At 41.3% G+C, this 24,368-nt stretch overlaps 1 protein-coding gene across 9 annotated transcripts in view; it reads right to left on the bottom strand.

Moving 5' to 3' along the window:
* The window catches only part of R3HDM1 (R3H domain containing 1), a 642,394-nt gene that overhangs the window by 135,280 nt on the left and 482,746 nt on the right, over positions 1-24,368 (bottom strand). For all 9 annotated transcript variants that reach the window (XM_069225061.1, XM_069225063.1, XM_069225066.1 and 6 more), the window contains 3 exons: positions 6,031-6,134; positions 4,920-5,089; positions 3,073-3,217 (listed from right to left, as the gene is read on the bottom strand). In XM_069225061.1, the coding sequence (XP_069081162.1) occupies positions 3,073-3,217; positions 4,920-5,089; positions 6,031-6,134 (419 nt within the window). The remainder of the gene's footprint in view (positions 1-3,072; positions 3,218-4,919; positions 5,090-6,030; positions 6,135-24,368) is intronic.

Below are 24,368 nucleotides of genomic sequence, written 5' to 3'. Positions count from 1 at the left end.
CAGGCACATTTCCTGGGGAAGGGAATTCCAGAGAAGTGCCGCCAGATGGCCAAAAGAACGGCTACCCAACCTGAATTTCCTAATTAGTGTGCTGCTAATCAAAGCACGAAGGGAGGAGAGCAGCACTGTACTCGGTTTGTAGAACGCCACTTTGCCACGCAATATAGCTGGCCTTAAATCGTGGAGTGACTTATGCATATAACAGAGCAGTTTCAACCTGGCTCTTTTTCCACTGGAAGCCAGTGCAGCCGATTGAGACAGGCTGATAATAAGCTCCTTTTGGTGCTATTACAGATCAGACTAGCTGCTTCATTCTGTATGAGATGCAGGCGGCTAAAAAGATAATCAGCCATGCTGATATACAAGGCATTGCCAAAGTCCAATCTGCTCAGAATAAGAGCCTGGTTAACTGTCCTACACCAGGCTAAGGGGATCCATCTGAATAACTTTCCCAACATGTGTAAGAGGCCAAAACACCTCCTGCATACAGTGTTTACCTTGTCTTGCAAAGAAAGGGAGTTGGCTAATATGACTCCCAGATTCCTGGCGACTCTCCTGGGGTATCGAGGCACGCCAAGAGAGGTGGGTCACTAGGTACTATTCCAAACTTTGCCCACCCCTCCAAACAGCAGAACTGCATTTTTTCCTGTATCCAACTTCAGACAATGTGAACACATCCAGCTAGCCACATCAGAAAGAGGTCCCAAAAGATTCTCTCAGGTTCGAGGCTGACTCATCAATAGAAATGATAAGCTGGGTATCATTTGCATAAGAAAATGTCTCAAAGCCCCAAGACTTTACAATATTCACCAAGGGGATGAAAAACAATGAACACAGATGGGTTTAGGTATAATCCCTGTGGTACTCCACAGTTGGCCTGCAAGAGAGTCAATTTAAGTGAAGCCAAATAAACAGAATGAGATCTGTTGGACAAGAATGTTCCAAACCATTGTAGGGTGGTAGAATACAAACCTGCTTCATGAAGCCTGTAAACTAGCTGTAAGTGTTGTGAAGGCTTCTTAAAGGATGTTACAGATATCTGATAGAGACTTCTAGCTGCAGATTCCTTATTTTGGAATTATCCCTAGGCGCCAGACTGGATATGGAATGAACTAATGAAAAGCCACATTTTATACAGATTTTGGCAAACAAGATTGATAGAAAATCACAAAATGTCACTTTCAATGGCAAGTACAGTTGACCCATAAATACGCAGTCGCTACCAGCGCTTGTTTAATAATATGGGCCGTACGGACAGTACCTGGAGACATTTTTGTTCAGATCTTTACAAAGGGCCGAGGGGGTAACTGGCAGCAGGGTTAAAACAGAAATATGTTCTATTTAGTTTCCATAGTAATGTCTAACTCTGTGCTACAATAAAAATTGCTGAGCAGATTTCACCAAACTAGAAAAGACCTTAGGTTTTTGACTTCAGAGGTTTTTCCAGCTGATGACTGTCTAAGATTTCTGGTTGAAAGTGTATTGGCTCTCCATGAAGGACACAACAGGAGACACAAACTCCTGAGGCACAGTGATAGTAGAATAACGATGTATGCAAGACAGAGAATCTACCTTGAGAGCAACTTCCCATCAAACATCCTCCACCACAGATAAGCTTTTATTGATTTTTGTAGTTTACAGAACATCCAAGCATAACAGGTACCAAAAGCTGCAAGTCATTAAAAATAAATGCTCAAACTAGGAATGGAGATGTCCTAAGTATCCTGTTATGTGGAGTGTGTCGCATGAGGGCATATGTCATTTCTTCACCCAGCTGAAGGCAGCAGAGAATTTCTTGGAGAAGAAAAGAAAGAAACAGTTAACTAGCAGGTAGGCCATGATAGACTTGAGTCTGCTGGGCTGCAGTGTGTGGGACAGACGGGAAGAAGCAGCTCTAAATGTAGCTGGTCCTTGGAGTGAAAATATTCTGAATCTTGACATGTTCGAAGCCTGAGTGGTTGACCCCCCATTCTTTCTTTCCTCCTCTACTTTCACACCGATTCCTCCCCTCCCACCAACTTTTGATCTAAATATGTTGGAGTGGCTTGTGGGTTCGGACCTCAATAATAAAAAAAATTTAAACTGAACTCTAAAAACTACACCTCATTTGGGGTCTTATGCTAACTTGATGAAAATGTAGATCTAGGGATTAGATGGAAGCCTGATATACCTATGAAGATAACAGGACCAAAGCAGTAACAAGATACTAAAGAAGGAATTTGGCAAGAGGCTATCCAACCCATGTACCAGTTACTCCTCCCCATTCACAGATGTTTGGTATTCCGAAAACAGAACAGCAATGTCACTAAAATGGAATTGTGCTAACCATTATTGCACACCCAGCTCCAGGTATCTTTTAACCAGTCTGATCTCTTGAGGACAGCAATTCAATGCATGGTCTTCAAAGGAAAAGGTTTCTTGTCGCTGTTGCAGTTAACGGAAGCTGTAAATGGACTGAAGCACAATTTTACTCAAAACAGACTAAAGCTGTTTTGGTCAAAGATTTGAGCAGCTTGTGCTAGAGGGATCACCAAAGTAACAAGAGAGAATCAACAGCTTTATGTTGTGCATCTCTTGAAAGAAGATCAAGCCAAGTACAAAACAAATAAGTAAAACTGTCCAATAAAAGGAAAAAGGGCTTTAAATACACTATTTCAAAAGTTTGAACAGCAACAACAATTAAGCTGTGAAGCACCAGTTCTAGTAGGTGCAGTCACATTGCTAAGCAATTTTACGTCCACACCAACTGACATAGTACAGAGAATTGAAGAAAGGGAACAAGGCACAAAGATACATGCAGGAAGGACTGAAAAAGTCACAATATAGCAAGTTTAATAGAAAACCTTTTAGGGCGCACATTCTTGGTCTGGCACTAGGTTGCACAAGTCAGAACCGTAAACATTAAGCATGCCACAAACCTTTGATAATATGCATTTGGTTTCATGACAGTCTGATAAGAAAAATGCCAACTATTGCTCTTTACCAAGTCACACAATGCTGGAAATTCTGAATGTTACGACGTTATGCTGAGTGAGTGCCATCTACAAATTTTGCTTCTCCGAGGCATCTTACCTTGTCCAGGGAGAAATTGTCTGGAAAATTGGGGCATGACAGAAATAGACGTCAATCCAGGGCGGATGTTTTTGATGCTTGATAATTGGAGTGGTAAAGGCGACTGAACTGGAGATGTCGTTGGGCTGGGTAGCTGTGAGCTATGCTATAAAAGCACAAAACACATGAATTCCAAAGACAGTTGTCATATATAATTATAAAACAAAAGGGTTGTTCAAATAAAACAAACATATTTAATTGAAAATGGGTAAAATTGTGATATTCTTTAATTCATTTCCTCATTCCTATCAGACACAGCTTCCTATTGACAGACAGCTGCTCAAACATTTTATCAAGAAACAATGCAACAACGGAACAGTTTGTTTTTAAAATTTATTTTTTTACAGCTGTAGGAAAATGCTCTTTGAAATTATATCTGGGAACATTTTGGTTGGATTGAACTGTTCCACTTAAAATTAAGCTGGACTGAAGGTATCCTTGACAAACTCTGAGGCGGGAGGGGAGGAGTGTGGGGGGAATGGGAAACACTTACCTCCGCCGCCCGTCTCCCGCCGCCGTCTTCTGCCGCCTCGCTGTTCTTCTGTTGTCCCAGCATTTGCTGTGACACCAACACAGGCTCCCCAGCAATCCTGGCTCTGCTTACATGCTACATTTAACCAGCGTCAGGAATGGTTTGAGCTTCAGTCACAGCAGGGGTCTGTGCTGTTTCGCCAGCCCGGCTGTGTATACAGCCGAGTTGGATAAACGTAAGTGCGCATGTGTGTTTGGACGGCCTCAGACGGCAGGCCAAACACACGTGCGCACTTAGGACACTCTCCCTTCCTCCCCCTACACCATGGCCAAGCTCCGCTCTTCCCTGCTTGCTGAGCCAACAGATGAAAAATTATGATGAAAAATAAAATAATATTTTAATTTTGTTTAATATTGTTTTATTTTTCATCTGCTGGCTCAGCCAGGAGGGCGACGTCCCTCCGCTGCCGCGAAGGAGCCACCCCTAGACAAAGTACATTTATGATGACAGGAGTCCAAGACAAATTGAATTGCTTGAGTGAAAGGCGTTCTTAAACTGCCTTTACGCATAGGTGCTGGAAGTAGGGGTGCTGGGGGTGCTGCAGCACACCCAAAGTAAATATGCTGGAGTTCAGAAGGTGAATGAACAAGAAAGATGCTTTTAACTTCAGTGTTTATATGGGGACATTTGCTCCACGTTCAAAATTAACTAATCAAATTATATCAGCAATTAGGAAATAAAGCAAATTCTTTGTAAATCTTAAGTGTGATGGTAATTATTTTGAGAGGATCAAAACAAATTAAGACACTACTTTGTGATGCGCATATGATAAATATTCAATAAAACCCGATTTCCACACATTATGGTTTGAGCACTGTATAGTTTTATCACTAAAACTGTATGTCTTTGCAAATTCATTAGCCCTTTCAATGGAAAACATGCTGTCTATAAATGATAGCGCACGACCAGACCAGTGCTCCAAAATGCAGCACCCGCTACATACCACACCAGTACCATTTCCCTGCTGAATGGGCGCGCACATTTCCTACACTTGTTTTTTTGGTGACGTTTGGGTTTTTCACAATCCCCATGACTTAAGTCATATATAACATTAACAGCAGCACCCTCACTCAGAAAACTGTTCTAATACCAACTGCCTTCAGGCGTTATCGAAATAAGGCTTAAAATGTTTGCTTGTTAACTATTTGAAAAGTAATTCTAAAAGTCACTTATTCGTTAAGCTCTCAAGGGAAAGGCAATGAATACAAAATAAACATCCTTTACTAGACTATACGCATGTTTACAGTGCAAAAATCTTGCACAAATTTTGGCATACCTGCGATGGGTCTATACTGCTAAAATCTGTGGCTTTCTGTCCTCTTTGATGGTCGCAGTAATATTTATTTTGCTTCCAATGTGGAGGTGAATGGGGTCGTGGCGGAGCATTATTAGGTAGACTGAGCTGCATCATCACCATCCCTCCCCCTGGCGGAGGTGGTGGAACACCTAAGGAATTAAAACAGGAATTACCACAGTTTAACAGGATGCCATCATCTGCCTATGATATATGGTGCTTGTGGCTTCATGGTTCTAGAATGAGTGATTCTCAGCAATGATGGGCCAACGCAGCTTTTTATCCATTCATTATGGCGAGTAACAAACACCCACAATCAACAGAGCTCTCAGTCAGCGGCGAGAGATAAAAAAAAAACAAAAAAAAACTAATATTACGAGTGAGCTGAACCCATAGACATGGCACAGGGCATTATGCTGTCGAATGCACTGAACAAGGTCTTACGGGCAGAACCAGACCACAGGCAGTTAGGAAAACACTTACAAATCTAACAATTCAAACGTCCCTCAAACTGTACTCCACAGGGAACATAACTTGAGATTTCACACAATTGGAAAAGGTTTATAACAGACAGCCAATTATACCACAGCTACTCCATCAATGCCTTCATAAAGGCTACTGTGGCACACAACAGCACATGGCATGTTGGATGCTGATTTTATCCGTAACAAATCAAGAAACATTTTTTATACTCTGGCTTACACAGGAGGTACATATACCCTGAATGACAAGGTTAATACACAGCTGACGCTCTGACATGCCTTGTACATTAAGCATGAATGTCATCAAGCTTTAGATTTTCAACAAACTAAAATTAAGATCATGCATGTCACTAGGTAAAGGTGCAGGGTAGAAGATGGGAGCGGTAATGCTGAAACCCATTCTTTGGGACTTTCATCTTAAGAAATCAAAAAACTTGTTTATGAAACTGTATATGCTACTATTTTCCATAAACACTACTCATTTCTGGTTACAGACGAGCCATGCATTTAGGCTGACTTGTGTTAGTAAACCTATTCTGCATTCCTTTCTCCATTCTATGCGTTCTATTAACATTAAACACTTATCATTTGTGCTACTAGTTCCTCCAAACCTGTACAGTGCTGTCCTTGCATTTGCTGTGCGTTGCAGGGTGGCGATGTGCGAGGAAACTGCATTTGTTCTGAACCTGGAGGCTGCAAATATCCTATAGATGAACTGTAAGAAAATTCAGGAAAGTAACATAAGTAATGTGTATTATGTTAGACTATTGCTTCTGAATGATATAATCACCACATTTGGAGGAACTAATCTTTCTCTAAAGTGGCTTCCTTTCACTGCATTAAAATTCACACTTAAACTAACAGGATTAAACAAATTCTTTTCGGCAGCACGTCCCTCCATTACGTAAGTCATAAATGCAGCATTTATATCAAAAAGTGCTTCCCCCCCCCCCCCAAAAAAAAAAGTACCAGAACATAATGAAAATATAACAACACGTTAATATAACAGAATTGGTCTATCCAATGATGACAACTATTGGACTTACGGTAAACAAAGGTCCAACATCACGTTCCGGTACTGATTCAGTGTCACTAGTCTGAGACGTGTACCAGTCCACTAGGTGCTTCAAAAAATAACAGTAGTCATCAGGTTTCCAGAGATCAATGTCTGGGCTGGACATAGCTTAACTGATCTTAAAAACCATTTAAAGTGCCAAATGGTTTTCAACCTTTGTAAACGGAAGCAGATGCAATAGTAGTTGAGCATCTACTTGAAAGTTCACCAGTGGTGTCTATCTTTGTCATGGCCCAGAATTTAATGACTTCTGGCATGGTATCCACTGGATCTGAAGATTTTACCAGTGTCCACCAGCAACTGGGCACTGGGGCTTAGGGGCCAAACAAAGTAATGGAAACCCTCAGAACGGTAAACTCCTCAGATCTGGCTCAAATGGTTCAGGAAACAGGATAGCCAGGTTCAGCCAAAAGGTCCAGATCACACACCGGAGCTTTGAAGGAAGGGAACCTCCAGGATTCTCTAAGACGTCCATTTATGGTGGTGACCACCATGCAGACTCATCAGTAATGATCTAGTAAAATGTGTTTGAAGTTCTGTGACCAAATCTGGTTTTGTCTACCGTGTTACCTCAGGGCCTGATGGGCCATGATCTTGATACTCGAATGCCTTAAGTAGCCCTCTAATCAGATCCTCAGTATGTTTGTCACTGCATGGCTCTCACAACGAGACATCTTTTACTCATGTGGCAGCCCCCATCTCGCTTCTTCCCGCTCCCTCTTCCCCCCCCCTCCTCTTAGCCCTCTCCCCTATAAGCTACCAAAGTCCAGGATTTATGGCACAAACCATAAGCCTGAAGTGTAGATTTAAAAAATTAAAGCACATACAAAATCCAAAGGAACTTAATCCTTCCCTCATCTTGTTTTGTAGTTTTTGTAGACTTAATGAGCCACAACCCAACAGAGGACCACTGTCACAAGCAGACAGCCAGAGACTCAGATATTTGCAATTTACACCTAATCAGGACGCGATGTCACCGGAGTAGATTAGGCTTGTATTTAATTCACAGGCCATAACCATTAGAGCCACAACAGTAATAAAGTAGCACAAAACCTGTTTGAGTAATTTGCAGGATATTAAGTATAACAGAAACATCTTCTTGTACATTCCTCATCTTACGAGAGAGCCAACACAGTAGGTTCTTGGGAATTGGAACAAAGCAGTGTGGATGACCAAGGAAATCCTGCAACAGAGCTCAGGCAAACTACCAGTCAATGGGTGCCTAAGACGTGAGGCCGCTGCTATGCAAGTGCCTTAGGACGACCATATAATTGCCTGCCAGATGTCCACAACAGGGACACCTCTAGTAAGGAATGTGGTAGGAGTCATGGTCCTGATGCAATGCACATGAATGCCTACAGGAGGATCTTTCTTAGCCAAGGAATAGAAAACATTGATACTATGGATAACAAAATGCGAAATGGTGTGTTTGCTCACCGTCTTGGCCTTTTTAGCTCCAACGAAGCTCACAAAGAGATAGTCAATAACTTGGTCATGGCACATGTGGTCAATGTAATATCACACTGCCTGCCAGGGATCCAGTCTATGCAGTTGTTTCTCCTCCTAGGTTGGAGAAGGAGGATCAAAGGGTAATAAACTGGCCAGAAAAATGGTCAGGAGCAAAGGACCAACTTATCCAGGCAGTAAATTGAAGGGTGGATACATTGAAAGGGGTCTTAAGTTCTGACCATGTGATCAGAAATACCTGCCACTAAAAAAACTGCTATTAGAGTAAAAAGTTGAACCAGTAACTGTGCATCACCTTCAATGAAGATGGCATCAAGGGAGGCAGACACATGGTTCAAATTATACTTGGGAACAATAATCAGAGTGGGAGCAAACATGTAACATTTCACTAATTGAAATAAAACAGGGAAGGTTAGTCAGGAAAAGAAACGTAGACAGAGCTGCCAGAGAGCATTTAACTGAGGCCACAACCAAAGCCTGCTGTGCAAGGGCAAAGCAATTATAAAGACTTTAGACTAGCAAAATGTAAAAGAATTAATGTATTATGACTAGCAACACTGCTCTAACTTGTTCTAGCAGTTGCATTGTCTGATCTAATCAGAAAGGCAAAATTAGTCAAGCTGGCACAGCCCAATTTCCACACATATAGCTACAGCATCTGGGGGATTAAGATGGAGGACCATCCTGGCTGTGACAGAAGATCTGCTCAGTGCAAAAGAAGAAGAGGTGGCTGAATACTGCACGCCAAATGAGTGGTATACCAAGTCCTCCATTTCCAATCTGAAGCAAACAGAATGAAGCTGCACCAGATCCTTTTGCAGGACAGCATCTTGAATTGGTCTTGACAGATAAACAGGTTCAGAAGAAATAGATCCAGGAATAGTCTCGGTCCTCCATCTTTCTTGAGAATCAAGCAGTAAATAGTGTAAACCTCTGTGCCATTCTCTTTCGGAGGCACCACTCCTGAGCACCTCACACCCAGGAAAGGAAAGGATGGGCACCTATAGCATTAGGGCAAGAGCAGGTGATCATGTACTGAAGAAGGGGGTGATCTGAAGGGGAGGATAGGAAGGGAAGATTGTAACCCCAGCAGATCACCTGAATGAGCCAGTGGTCCACTGTCATATGCTCCAAGTGGGTGGCAAAGTTAGAGATTGTTGCTACCACTGGAAGCTGATGTAAAGTGGAGGAATCACAGGGGTTTGGCAGCAACAGGGCTGTCATACAATAATCAGAGACTTTATGATTCTGTTGATGGAATTACAGTGCAGAAGAGACTAGGTCAATGGAGTGAGCCATAGCCCTGCTTTTCTTGAAGCATTCCAAGAAGGATTTTAGCTTCTCATGGAATAAGTGTAGATGATCTCTAGAAAATCCAGTGGAACGCAGAAGAACTTCACACCTATGGGCCGACCAACATGTCTGCAGAATCAAGGCCCGTGCCAGGATCTACTTTGACACATCAAAGCCATCGCTCACCAGGTCAGAGGAGGCGGGTTGATACAGTCTAGAAGGCTAATTATAAGCTTCAACAATTCTATTAATGCATGAACTTATCAAGCTAAAAAGGTAGGTGGCATTAGCTATACAGAGGGTGAAACCTCCATAGGCAAAAAAAACCTTGCAACCCAAGGAATCAAGTTTCTTGGATTTCCTGTCACAAGTCTTAGGAAAGGCAGTGGGATTCTGCTGTGATGATGTTTGAACAACCAGATTTTCAGATGGTGGGTGGAAAGGAAAAAAGTGCAAGTCAGCTGGAACAGGTCTGTGTCTTCTGACAATATGGGCCCAAAAATGTTTCCATCAATGTAGCCATCAGAATATCTAGGGGGACCTTATTAAATTGAAGCAAAAGTTGTTGCTGCACAAGGTTGCAAGATTTCCAACATAATGTGAGATATTACTTACTCACAAACTAAAGGCAATTCCAAAGCATGCACCACCTTTTGAACGTCTGTCATAAAAGATTAAACATCCTGCCAATCAGGACAAGATGGGTAGGAAACCTAAGCTTCTGGTAAAGTATGTAGGCCACCGGCATGTTTCAAGTCCACGTGGAGGCAAGTATCATTATCTTAAGGTGGTACAATGTCTGCCTCAGAGTTAACACCCCCTGTCCAGCCTCAGTCCCTATTATCTAGGGCATCAGAATCCTAGTCAAAATCTACTCCAATCGGGGGAATCTATGAAAACTGCTTCCTTTTATGGGAAGATCTTTTGGGAGAGGTTTTCCTAAAGTGTAACTTCACTTTAATATAGGAGTCCGCTTGGGAGTCTCTAATTAGCATTAACCAAACTTAAATTCGTTTCCTGCTGCCAGTTAGCCTTTCGTGACACTGGAGTGCAAGATTTGTAGGGCAAAGCGGCATGTCCGAACCCCAGACACCACATATATTCATTATAGGGGTCTGAAGCGGACATCATTTTACAGTAGTGTCTGTAAGGGTTAGAGGTCCTTTGAGGGGACATTTGACCTAGTTGCTGTAGAAAACAGAAATTAATCAGCAAAACAGAGACAAAGAATACTCTAAAATGACTAATTCACTACAATCTTTGCGATCATTTTTTCAGCAAAATTCATACATTGTACAAATCGACTGCTCAAGCAAATGTTAGCAATTTGAGTTGCAGCTACTATTGCGTACCAACACAAGAGAAGTCCCATCCGAATAAACAATTGTTTTAGCAAAGCACTTTTCACTGCTGGACAGACACACAATGTGCTCTACGAATTGCTTGGGAGTCCTCCCAGGCAATATATCAAAAGTTTGTGCTTCAAATTTTTCCCAGGTGAGTTCCTAAGTAGGGTTGGCTGGAGAGGACTGAATAGCTGTTGATCACTGTGCAGGCATGGGCACGTTATGAAAGTTCATGCTTGCCTTCTAGAAGTGACAATAATTGTTTAGTCCTGTGGAGCAGTTTTTTTTTCCTTCTGGAAAAGAGCGAATGTGACTGGAATGTTCCATAGCCGTTCAGCCTGCGGTTCAGCTAATGAGGCATTTAGGTAACTCTTTAATGGTATTTTATCTCTGGAAATCTCAATTTCTAGCCAGAGCAAATGGTTTAATGTGGCCATAAAAGTTTTCCAGCATTTGAAACACTTATTTTCAGCCAGACCGAATTCTAGGCAAATTTGGACCAAGGAGGAGTGTTGTGGTAGGTGAGACCCCATTTTTGTAAATCACTGTATTTAGGTTGTCAAGCTGTTCCGCCTCTCTCCCCCTCAGAGCTTCTGAACCATAGGCAAGCGCAGGAAATAATTTTGCCTCGATAACTAAGAACTAGGGCCAGCATGGGACCACAAAGTTGCTTGAAGAGCAAATAAAACACAAAAAGAAGGGATGAGGTTTTATTTTTCATGTATCTTTAGCAGAGTAAAAAAGAACCTTGTTTGTCAATCAGCAGGCCCACGTATTTATATTAAACTTCCCTTTGTACTTTACTGCCGTTCTGGTCCCTGCTTCTATTTTCCTACATTTTGTTTCCCATGATCAGGACTAGGGGTTCACTCAGGTTTACTTTCAGCCTGTTAGAGTGTAGTTGTGTAAAATATTCATCAAATGCTGTAAACCAATCCTAGTCTTGTTCAATCAAAAGAACATCGCCTGCATGAAATAAACTTGGGAGCAAACAGCCGCTGAGCTTTGGAATGTGGGTGTTTGTATTGGTTAGTGCTGTTTACAAATCCACCAAGAAGATGTTAAATAGCAGTAGTGGTAACAAACAGCCTTGTTTCAGGACTGTATAGATAAAGATCTTTCTATAAAGTGTGCTACCATCTAAATTTTTTCACAGAGCCAGGTACTGGTGTGTGAATAGTTCCTTATACTAGAGTTGGCAGGACACCCATATATGAGAGTTTAGCTGATAAGATGATTCTGGGGACCAGGTTGAATGCGTACCTAACCTCAACTAAACACCGATAAAACAGTGTGTGATTTTTAAGGGCTTGTTTGATTAATAGCGGCAGGTCCATCATGTTAAACAGTGTGCCCACTCCTTTCCTGAAGCCTCTCTAATTTAATGACACAAATTCCTGCTCAGATGTCCAGTGTGACATATCTTTAAGTAGTAAGCCAGCAAAATACTTGGCTTCGATGTCCAGTAAAGATATTTGTTGATAGTTAGCGGAATTAGATGGATCTCTTCCCTTAAAATTTTGGTGAATAATCACCCCATGCCAAGATTCACGGTGCAAAACTGGGCTCAGTCTGCCTGACTAGAGTTGGGCGCTCTCTGAACAGTGTCAGGGTAACCCGTTTGAGCCATGGGTGCAGTCTTACCAGCCTTTGTTTTTTTTTTTTTTTTTACATCATCTGTCCTACTTGTTGCTCAGTTAACTCTTGGCTGTCTTGTGAGTCTTGTAGCCTTACAGTCTCTGTGACATCAATAACATTTTTAAAGGCTGCTCCCCTGGAGGGCGTCATTGAAAGCACCTCTGCACCCTCGCTGCACTGGGTACTTGAATAGTAACTGACCCGTCGTTCTCGCTCATGTTGGTGTTGATCGCTGCTACCTCACCCTTATCCAAACTCTTTACAATATGCTAGAACTCCTTTAAGATCCTTTCATGGCTAGCAGAGAAAAGCTTCTCCCAAAATATGTCAAAACGCTGTCTCTTCCAGTCCAAAATGGTCTTTTTATACTTTGGCAAAACACTTTGATTGGTTCCAGTTGGGCTGGTGTCTGGGTGTTTTGTTTCATATTTCTTAGTTCTATATTTAATTCCCTTTATTACAAATCTCAGAGTCAGAGTAAACCACCAGTTTTGCCTAGTCTTGAGGACCAAAGAATGACCTTTGTGCATCTTAACTGGGTATTGTGACAAGTTTGATTGTAAATATTTGCCACACTTGTACTGAATTGCTGTATGTTTGCTGCAACTGTTTATACATAGTTGCACAGCTGGCATTAGTACTATAGTGGGGCAGGCCATCCCAATTTAGTTTATTGAGATTGGCACGGTGCGGAACTGCCCCTAGACTACTAGCTTTTTGATGGATCATAGTCCCCATTGACAGTTCGAAGTGTTGTACAAAGTGTCACTTTCCGACCAGGGCATTATGAAGAAGCGAGTCATGTACTTGAATAATGGCAAATTTTTTTCTGGTGAGAAACATAGCTCAAGTTTTTTTTTTATCTCCCAATTAGGACTTAAAGATTGGCATGCTCACAAATACTCCTTACTATTTCCTCAAGCTTGTTGAATTTCTTTGCACTTGGAGTGGCCTCTTTTTCGATGGAGCGATAAATACATTCACAATCAAAATAACCAGTCAATAATCTGAGTGGATTATCATAACTTGTTTTAAATGTGGTGGCTGAACTTTGCAACCTGTGCACTATCTCCTTTTGTTTGCCGGTACAGAGGATTTATGTAAACATTGTTAATAATCAATTTCGAAGCCTGCAGTGGAGACCAGTGATTCACTTGGACTGATAAGTGTACGGGTGACTTTGATGGGATTTTTGTAACTTTTAGAGCTAAGGCTGACAAAATGTAGAGACAGCCCACCCTTAGGGTTGCTGTTTAACTTGCTCTTGGTCTGAGCTGATTATTTCATGAACCCTATCATTGGAATTGGGGTCATACTCCAAGTCTCCTGTAAGATGATTACATTGTACTATTACATGATACTTTGAAATACAGATGACGTCTGGGTCACACTATTTAAGTTGGAGACCATCTACATTCCAAGAATTGGCAGAGAGAGTAATTGATAATTAGGAGTAAAAAAAAACGGAATTGATGGCAGTGAGCATATTAATGCCCAATGTCTGGTGACGACATGTCTAGAAGAGGAATTGTGGCTGGAGATGTGGCAGTACTGTAAGGGCACTGGGCACTGCTGGTCAAAATATTTCTCGACCAGACAAACTTGGAAAGAGTATTCATTTTGTGAGGAATCAGACAGAAGATGTATCCATCAGAACATCAAGTTAGAGCAGGTGGTCATGTCCTCCCTGGACAAAGGCAGCCAAGAAGGGGTGTACGATGGTGTCTAGCAGAACACATGGTATACAAATGTGCACAATTTAAAATTTCTGTTGGTTCATAACACCCTATAAACATTTTATCTCTCTAATCTTCAAAATATTAGAAAAAAAACAGAGTCGGACTTTCCTACACCAGACAAAACAATCATATTAAAATGTAATGCCTCTTTCTTTTGTTGCAGTAGCCCAACCTTGGTTGGACTCCTACAATATGAAAAATAGCAAAACCAATACCACTGAATGCAACAAATCATGGGACTTCGGTATTAACAAAAGATTAAGGCCACAATCTCATGCACACATGACCAAATTAGATTGGCTTAGGTTTTCGGTACTCCAAAGTGGCATAAATATCGGACCTTTGGACATAGTAATAAGTAGACTGTCTGGACAAAAGGGAAGTCCAAAACACAAGTGCAGAGCAGACCTGCTGCCAGGAGTTGAACCAGTCAGAGATTGCTCTATCACAGGGAAAGACCTGAATTCCATGAACATCTTGTGGTTTTGAAATGATTGTTGATGAGCTGCAATGCCCTTTGAGGAAAAACTGTCCCTGATCACTGGAAGGTCTGAATACGACATGATTGACTAAGGATCTGGATGAAGATTGATTCAGAACACTAAGATATACCAAAAGCCATGTAATCACTACAGCCCAATTAGTAGAAAAGCAGCAAGAACACAAACAAAAACCACCTGGGTCATGGAACCTTTTAACATTTTCCTTGATGTTTGCTGGTGAGCCTCCACCACCTCTGATAACACCCAACCAGCCCCTGCCCCCTCCAACACCTGTGTTCACTCCTCTCCCCATCATGGATTTTAGTGTGCCCACTACACTTCTTGTCTATCTCTTATGATTCCAGAGATGATCTCTTTTTCTAGTCTGAAAAAAATTCAACCATCAAAAAACTTTGACCATAGCCATTTAGTCTGAGATAGACATCATCAAATACAAGATTAATACTAGGTACCAACATCCTAGCACATCTGTCCCCAGACAACAATTATAACCCGAGGAAGCAAACTGTTCAAAGAAAACAAATGAACTGTGATCCGTCTGGACATAAGTACCAAGGCCTGTCATTACTTAGTGGGACAAAGGTTTAAAAATAACCCTTTACTCCACTGGTGGAACACTAGTTGGTGGGATGGAGGGAGTAGGGGGGGAGGGGAAGGGAGTTTTTTCTATTTTTTCCCAACTGTTAACTCAGCATCTATAACTTGATGAGTTCAGTCAAGTCTAGTAACCAGAGACACTGAAACAGAAGACTAGACATAGTAAAGGAGCAACAACAGCATCATTTTTGTATTGCTTCTCCGGCTTGCAGGTTAGAATGTCAAAAGCCAATGTATAAACATTTTAGTAAAACAAAAATACATGATGACTCCCAAAGTTCTCCAGTAGCTCCATTTGTTAACTCTGGTTACATGCCAATTATTTCACACATTGAGAGCTATAGAAATATTATGAGGCATCTGTTCCAGAAACTGACGACAACATGAGGTTTTCTTTATCATATTTCCAACTGCGAATATTATTATATACTTGAAAAGACATACTTTAGTCTTCTCCCAATACATATTACTGTAAGTCTTAGTTGGTTGAATGTTTTTCCCGTATCATGCAGTATCTCAGTATTTACAGGATAACATCAACTGACATAACCCTTCACTGCTAGCGTTAATTATGCTCATAAGTCAAGTTCCTAAAGGAAATAATTTGGCTAACTAAATTTGAGAACTGGTATGGTGGTCTTGGACAGTATTGACTAACCGAGGGTACATTAAAATTCCCTTGCATGGTGGCTGCCCCAGAGGTCAAGGAAAGGGCCTCATAATAAGCAAGAGCTAAAATGAGGGATACTATGCCTTCATGCAATTCGTTGGTGAAGATAGTCATCTCAAATACTATGGCCAGTCCCAGAACATTATCTTTGTAATTAAGCACAGTAAAAGGTTAGTACAATGATTCTGCCTCTGTAGAGAAATAATGATAACACACTTTAGAAGAGGAGAAAAGAGTAGGGAACATGAATGAAGTACTTCAAGGGTAAACACAATTAGGGATCCTGCTATTTTGCTCCTTAATTTATTATGCTCTTAATACACAAAGGTATTGGCCTTAACAAATTAACAAACCAGGGGTGTACAAATGATATGAAGGACACATTATTTGGAGTCAAGGACAACAAATATCAATTTTTTGTTTTGTTGACTAGTAGGCCCAATCTCCTGTAGAATAAACCCTTTGCTTGCCAGTTACAGTACAATATGGATCTGTAAAGAGGACTGTGCCACAAAGGCAACCAGCGGATTGACAAGAACGCCATTTGCTTAAATATTTCTTTTTTTATTTACTGATCCAAGATGGCAGATGTCACTTAGGTAAATAATAAAGGGAAATGTTACTTACCCAGTAGACATCTGTTTGTGGCATGTAGTGCTGTAGATTTAACATGCTTTGCATAAGTCCGCCATCTAGTGTTGGGCTCGGAGTGTTATAAGTTGTTTCTCTTCAAAGAAAGTTTTCATGTCACGAGATCGAGAGACTCCTTCTCTTGGCAATACTGTGCCTGGGCATCAAGTTCTTTGTTCGAATGTTTTCCCGCAGGCAGGTAGAGTGTGTACAGGGATATAAGAAATGAGATGTCCATGCAATGTATATACATATTTACAATATATGGTACTGCAACAGCTACTGGCCCCTGTGGATGAGGGAGGGCGTATGTGAATCTACAATACAACATGCCACGAGATGTCTACTGGGTAAGTAACCTTTTCTGTACGATGGCATGTGTAGCTGTATATACACATGCTTTGCACAGACTGTAAATTATCCCCCTCCAAATAAGCGGTGGTAAGTAGGAGTTGGAGTAGCTTGGAATAATGTCTTAAGTACTGCTTGTCCAAAATGTGCTTGTTGGCGAGCTAACACATCTACACAGTAGTGTTTAGTAAACTGTATGTCGTAGACCATGTAGCAGCTTTACATATGTCTGTTATTGGTATGTTGCCTAAGAATGCCATTGAAGCTCTTTTTTTCCTAGTGGAAAGATCTTTAGGAGCTACTGGTAACTGTCTTTTAGCTTTGAGATAACAAATATGAATACATTTCACTATCCATCTGGCTAATCCATTTTTTGAGATCGGATTACCTTTGTGAGTTTCTGAAAATACTAAAAAAAGTTGTTTTGACCATCTAAAATCGTATGTTCTGTCTATATAGTACATGACAGCTCTTTTCATCATGGGTGTGTAGGGCTCTTTCTGCAACTGAATCTGGCTGTGCAAAGAAGACTGGCAAATCCATTGACTGGTTGATATGAAAAGGTGAAACTACCTTTTGTAGGAATTTTACATTTGTCCTAAGAACTAATTTGTCTTTATGAATCTGAAAGAACTGTTCTTCCAAAGTGAAAGCTTGAATATCACGAACTCTTCTTGAAGAAGTTATTGCTACTAAAAAAACAACCTTCCATGATAAAAACTGTAGGGTACAAGCATGCATGGGTTCAAATGGTGGGCCCGTAAGTCTTGTGAGTACAATGTTTAAATTCCATGCAGGAGCTGGATGAACTCTAGGTGGGATTACTCTAAGTCCCTCCACAAAATCTTTAATAACAGGAATCATAAATAGAGAAATATGCTCCCCGATTGAAGAGGAGCTACTAGAGCTGCTAAATGAAGCCTAGTAGAGGAATGCACCAGATTTGCTTTCTGTAAGTGTAACAAATAGCCTACAATATCTTGTACTGAAGCGTTAAATGGGTCAATACTTTGGGGTTGCCAATCGTACACAAAACGTTTCCAATTAGCAAAATAAAGTAGAGTTGTAGGTCTGCATGCATCCTTTAGAATATTCATACATTCAGATGGAAGTTGTAGGTAACCAAACTCTAAGACTTCAGGAGCCATATCACAAGATTGAGTGTGCTGGATTTGGGTTTCTGATCTCACCTCTGTTTTAGGTCAACAGATGTGGTTTGTTTGGTAGCTTGTGATGAGGTACCACAGATAGATCCAGCAGTGTTGTGCACCAATGTTGATGTGCCCATGTGAGAACTATGAGAATTAAGTTGAGTGAAGTTTGTCTGATCTTCTTTACCAGAAATGGAATGAGTGGGAGAGGCAGAAAAGCATAAGCAAATATCTCTGACCAGTTCATCCATAGATCATTGCCCTTGGACTGTGGGTGTGGGTACCTGGATGCAAAGCTTTGGCATTTTAAGTTTTCTTTTGTGGCGAATAGGTCTATATCTGGAGTCCCCCACATTTGAAAGTATTTCTGAATGACTTGCAGGTCAATTTCCCATTTGCAGAATTTTTGCTGCGTCCTGCTTAAGTGGTCCGCTAGTTGATTGTCCATCTCTGGGAGATACTCTGCTACTTTTTGAATGTGATTGTAAATCACCTATCTCCAAATTGACTGGGCTAAAAGGAAGAATTGGTATGAGTGCTCCCCCCTGTTTTTGCAGATACTACATCGTTGTCATATTGTCTGTGCGTATTAACACTACTTTGTGTGCAATTTGTGTCAGAAAAGCTTTCAGTGTTAGGAATACTGCTAGTAATTCCAAGTAATTTTTGTGGTAAGTCTGTTGGTCCCATTCCCCTTGTATGGTGAGATTGTCGATATTAGCTCCCCAACCTGTCTGTGATGCACCTGTTGTGATGGTGGTCTGAGGCACAGGGTCCTAAAAGGGCCACCCTTTTGATAGATTGGTGAGATTCCACCATTGCAGAGAGAGTGAAGTCTAGTGGTCCAACAACACTAGATCCTGAAGCTGCCCCTGTGAGAGGCACTGCTGCAGTGGCCGCATGTGCAGGCTTGCATTTGGAACTATGGCTACACATGAAGCCATCATTCTAACAGCTTCCTCACTAACTTCACTGTATAAGTGTGTTTTTTATTGTAGTTGAGATACTAAGTGCTGAAGTGCCTAAATCCTCATTGGGTTTAAGTATGCTAATCCTGACTGTGTTAAGAATTGCTCCCAAATACGTCTGTATTTGTAATGGTTGTAGGTGGGATTTGAGGTAATTGATGGTGAATTCCAAACTGTATTGGAGACCTATTGTATACTAAATGCGTTGTTGACAGACTTGGCTTATACTAGCCTTTATTAGCCAGCAGTCTAGATATGGGAAGAGATGTATGTGTTGCCTTCTGAGGAATGCTGCTACCACCACTAAACATTTGGTAAACATACTTGGTGCTGTTGTTACTCAGAATGGTAGTACTTTGAATTGGTAGTGTTTTCCTACAATGAAAATCTTAGGTATTTGTAATGTGCTGGATGTATGGAAATTTGGAACTATGCATCATTGAGATCCTCTTTCAGTAGATTGAGATGGTCCTGAGTAAGTCTGTGTGTATGAGGGAAAATGTTTGGAGGAATAGTAGTGAGTTCCAGGCAATAACCATGTTGGAATTGCTCTTGAAATGTATCCAGTCTTCCTCCCACAGGAGATGTGTGGGAAATGGGGATGGTAAGTGAGTTACTGTTTAGTTGGAGTAGAGGAACATCTGGAAGTGGACGGTTTGCCTCTTCCTCTATTAGATGCTCTGTAGGAACCTCAAAATGAACCTCTTGTGTAAAATTGTAAGGTGAGTTTTTGCTGTGAAGTGGATGTTCTTTCTATGTCTGCTGGCTTGAAGCCACCTCTAAATTGTGGCCTACGAAAGCCCCCTCCAGCAGGTGTAGTGTATAATGTACAAATTGCTTTAACTGTTTCAGAATCTTTCTTCAGCTTTTCTATAGCTGTGTTAACTTCTGGGCCGAACAAATGTTCCTTGTAAAAGGGCATGTTTAGGAGAGCTTGTTGTACCTCAGGTTTGAAGCCTGAACACTTTAACCAAGCATGTCTTCTGATTAGTCTGGCTGTTGTCCCGGCCGTATCTGTAGCCCATCTAATAGCTTTATTGGAAATTGCCTGCCCTTCTGTAACTATTTGTGAGACTACCATTTTTCCTGCAGCATCTAGCTTTTTGCTCTCCTTATCTGGAGGAGCAGAAGCCCCTGTAGACTGGCTGTTAGCCTTTTTCCTTGCTACACTAACCCCTATTGAATCCAGTGGTAACTGAGTTCTTATGAAAACTGGGTCTGAGGGAACTGGTTTGTATTGTTTATCTACTCTAGGAGCGATAATTCTAGCTTTCATTGGTTCCCTAAAAATAGCAGATGAATGCCTAAGCATCCCAAGCTAGCGCTGGGAAGCAGTGATATTCCTCATGTGTGGATGTTAGTGTATTAAAAAGGAAATCCTCCTTTATGGGGGTATGTGTGCATCTGCACATTATGGTATGCAGATGCTCCTGCTATGAACGGACTGTATGCAGCAGTATCTTCCGTTGGAGAAGGTTTAGTGGGGTACAAGTCTGAGGCGTTCAAGTTAAGGGTTTTAGAGTGATAAATCCCATGTTCTGTGTTTTGCTGAATATCACTAAGATCATCCCTGTTTGGTGATGCTGATGATGTCTGTGGTGAGAATTGCATCTCACATGTGGGCGATGATGGAGGTGTGGAAGGAGGAAGGAGAGGGGAATGGGTGGGGAAGGCTCTTTCTGTTGAAAAGCCTTTTCTCTCTCTTTCTCCTTTGAGACCTGTTTGGAGGAGGTCCAGCATCTAATGTCTCCTGAAAGGTTAACTTCCTTTTAATAGTCACCGAAGGAGATGCAATTATTCTTCCTGTGCCCTTTTGAATTTGTAATTTGTGCTGTCTTGCGCCCATGACCTCTAAAAAATGGTTGTATGTTTGAGGTTTCTTGTGTGAAAGTAGTAAGTTTACTACTTGTGCTTTCAGTTTCAAAAGGTTTAGTCACATAGGGCAATATGTACAAACACTTTCCCATAGACACAGAATGGGTAAAAACCTTTGTTACATCTGGCCCATAGTGTTTTGCACAAACCAAAAGTATCTGCTCCGAAATGGATAAATGTTTTTTCAGCTCCAAAATCGATATGTCTATTTTTCGGCACGGTACAGAGGTAGCTGGAACAGTCTGTTTTGTCAGTGTCAAATGCACTTTGGTCTTTATTCTCAGTGTCAAACCTTGGTCATCTGGACTTGTTTTTTTGGATCCGACCATGGCCCGAAGGCAGTGGAGGACCAAAGACCAGTGCTGGAGACTACTTTGATGCCTTTGGATGGCGTGATGGGGCAGGTGTACTCACATACTGCGCCTGAGGTATGGAGTGGCTGTCCGCATTGGAATCGTGTTCAGAATCAGAGTCTCTTATGGAAAGCGCCGTATTCTGTTCCTCCTCCTGCACGTGTTCCTCACCCAAAAATATTGCAAGTATCTTTTGTGGATTTGGATGCCATTTCCAGTCGACAAGCTCTTCAGTCCCAAAGATTCTTCTTAGATCTAAATGATCTTCAGGCGTCAGAAGTCTTTTCTCGATGGTCAGGAGACAGAGAGATTAAACATCAAATGCTGGTCGGTGTATGGGAACTTAGTGTGACACCGAGGACAGAATCGAAACGGAGTTCGTTCCATCAGCCTGACACTAAAGTAAGCTCTAAAAGGGCAAGGCCCGTTGTAAGGCTGGAAACTAAATAAATAAATGGACCACGACGGTTTAATTGGATCGACTACAGACAGAAAACATGATCGAAACAATACTGACGGTATTATAGAAAGGTAGAATAAGTTCAGAAGGCCCAAACCAAGATCCACCAGAGCAAAACACGTCCAAACCAGACAGCGGAAAGAAAACAATCTACCAAAGGACTCACTTCCCATGCACAGTATCACCGAGAGGAGAAGTCACTAAATCTAGTGACACAAAAAACTTCTTCAAAGAAAAACAACTTCTAACACTCCAAATCCAACACTAGATGTTGGACTTGTGCAGAACATATATATCTACAGCTACACATGCCATCGAACATTAGGTTTTTCTTATGCAAAAGCTCTTTAAAAAAAAAAAAGGCACCATGGATGCAGTGGGTGGGTTGACAAAACCTGCATACGGAGGGCAGGGGGAATCACAACTGGGAGAGAATACCATGAACAAGAGAGCACCGTGGATTAGGGGTGGGAGAGAAGTACACAGATGAGAAAAAGCAGCACGAACTGGCTGGGGAGATTTATTTGTAACTGAATTGCTTTAGCTACTGGCAGGGTTTTAAACTTTGGGGAAGGCGTCTTAGCACTTAGTACGTTTGACTTGAGTTACTCACATTTTTGTAGAGAATGTTTTCTATTCTGTGCTCCAATTGTCTGAATGTTAGAAGGTCATCCTCTGAGCCTAGGGCAGTCATCTTTTTTATTCTCTGTAGTGCACTATAGGGCTGCCATCTTGGGAGGATTGCCGGTCTAGTCTTTGACTAGATGCATCTGGCCCCATTTATAGGCAGGGCTGGCACTCCAAAGGAAACACCATCTACCCCAGTCCACATCCCAGCCAGTCCTAACCACTCTGCTAGTGTGAGAAGTTTGGTTAAAAAGGTAACATACTCCTCAATGGAGTTGCTCGCTTTTAATCAGCCATGTCAAAACTGCTTACAACTGGATTAGGATTCAAGCTGTTGCCCATTTTCCTATTCTTAATAAGCTTGGGTGATTCCCGCACTGGAGGCAAGGGATAACAACTTTTACAAAAGGTCAGGAGGCTGTTATCACCCACCTTATTAAAGCTGTCTCACTCTCTAAACATGCACAGGGTGTGTTTCAGTTACTGAGTTGAAACCTGATGTACCTTTTCCTATAAAGAAGTAGCTAACTGACTCTACTAACCCCTACATTGCTTTAGCCATACTTGCAGACTATCTTATTGTTCATCAAGATAGATCTGCGAGGAAAGGTGGCGGAGTGGCCATTTTAAAGCGTCCTATCAATGCAGCACTTTCCCCACTGAAAAGCTTAGCCAAGCTGAAGGTATACAGGTTTCTCTAAAAAAATCCTGCATAGCTTTCTTCTCTGGCATACTTATTTATCAGACCCTGGTTCAAGTATGGAGCTTGTGAACTTCATAAGAAATGCTCTGGCTCCTCTCTGGGTTAAAATTGCCAATTTCTCAGTGCTGGAGTATTTTAATTTGCAGTTGGACTACCCAAATTATACTGTGGCCGGTCGTCTGGTGGAGGTGCTGGCAGTTCTAAATCTTCAACAGTTTCTATCTCACCCAACTCATAATGCAGGTCATATTCATGATTTGGTGTTTTCTAATCTTGACTTGACTGTAGTAGGTTCTCCCTATCCCACAGTCAGGCCGGATTACTTTTTTATTTTGTTTACATGTTTCATGTCGGGCAAGAAACCTAGTGAACGAGCGAAGGTCAGGCTGGCTGGTATTTGGAAATGGACTGTAGGAAGTTGGCTCTGTATGCACTATTTCAAAGTAAGGAATAGTATGCACAGAGTCCAAGGGTTCCCCTTAGAGGTAAGATAGTGGCAAAAAGAGATAATACTAATGCTCTTTTGTGGTAGTGTGGTCGAGCAGTAGGCTTATCAAAGGAGTAGTGTTAAGCATTTGTTGTACATACACAGGCAATAAATGAGGAACACACACTCAGAGACAATTCCAGGCCAATAGGTTTTTGGATAGAAAAATATATTTTCTTAGTTTATTTTAAGAACCACAGGTTCAAGATTTACATGTAATACTTCATTTTTTTTTCTTTTTTTTTTTTTTTTGTTTTGTTTTGTCTTTATTTCCACCAACCGATTAACCACTGATGTAATCTTCACCCCCAAATACACTGCTTCAGATACCAATCGTCTATCTACTAGTGAAACGTGCCCAGAACATACTATTTGTGTTTTATCTGAGTTCAGCTTATATCCAGAGTATTTTCCGAACTCTCTTGCCTCTATTTCTATTGCCCTAATAGCTTCCTCCGTGTTGCTTGTCACTATAGCTACATCATCAGCATATGCAAACACCTTATATGTTTCTCCATGATATAATAGAGGTTGAATATTTTTGCATTCTTCTAATCTCAGCAAGAAAGAATCAATATATAGAGCAAAGAGCAAGGGGGAACATGGACACCCTTGTCTAGTCCCCCTAGAGATTAAGATAGTATCTGATTCCAAACCAGCAATGCAAATTCTAGCTTTTGGGGCTACATATAAAGTTTTTATAGCTGTAAAATATCCACTCCCTATACCTTTCCAGCGCATGACTTCCCATAGAAACTTCCACGATACACGATCAAATGCCTTCTCGGCATCCAAAAGTAATAATCCTAAATTTGTTTGATATAGTTCTGCAAGATCAAACATGGCTATTATTCTTCTTATATGATCTATTGTATCTCTACCCGGAATAAACCCATGTTGTTGTTTTCTAACCAGCCTGACTATCACATTTGCCAATCTACTGGCCAAAATCTTTGCATAAATCTTTCCATCTACGTTTAACAAAGATATGGGTCTGTATGAACTGGGGAACTCTG

Source organism: Pleurodeles waltl, chromosome 3_1 (genome assembly GCF_031143425.1).
Source record: "Pleurodeles waltl isolate 20211129_DDA chromosome 3_1, aPleWal1.hap1.20221129, whole genome shotgun sequence".
Lineage (NCBI taxonomy): Eukaryota > Metazoa > Chordata > Amphibia > Caudata > Salamandridae > Pleurodeles > Pleurodeles waltl.
Note: the sequence above shows the minus strand (reverse complement) of the source record. Positions and strands in the feature narration are given on the sequence as shown.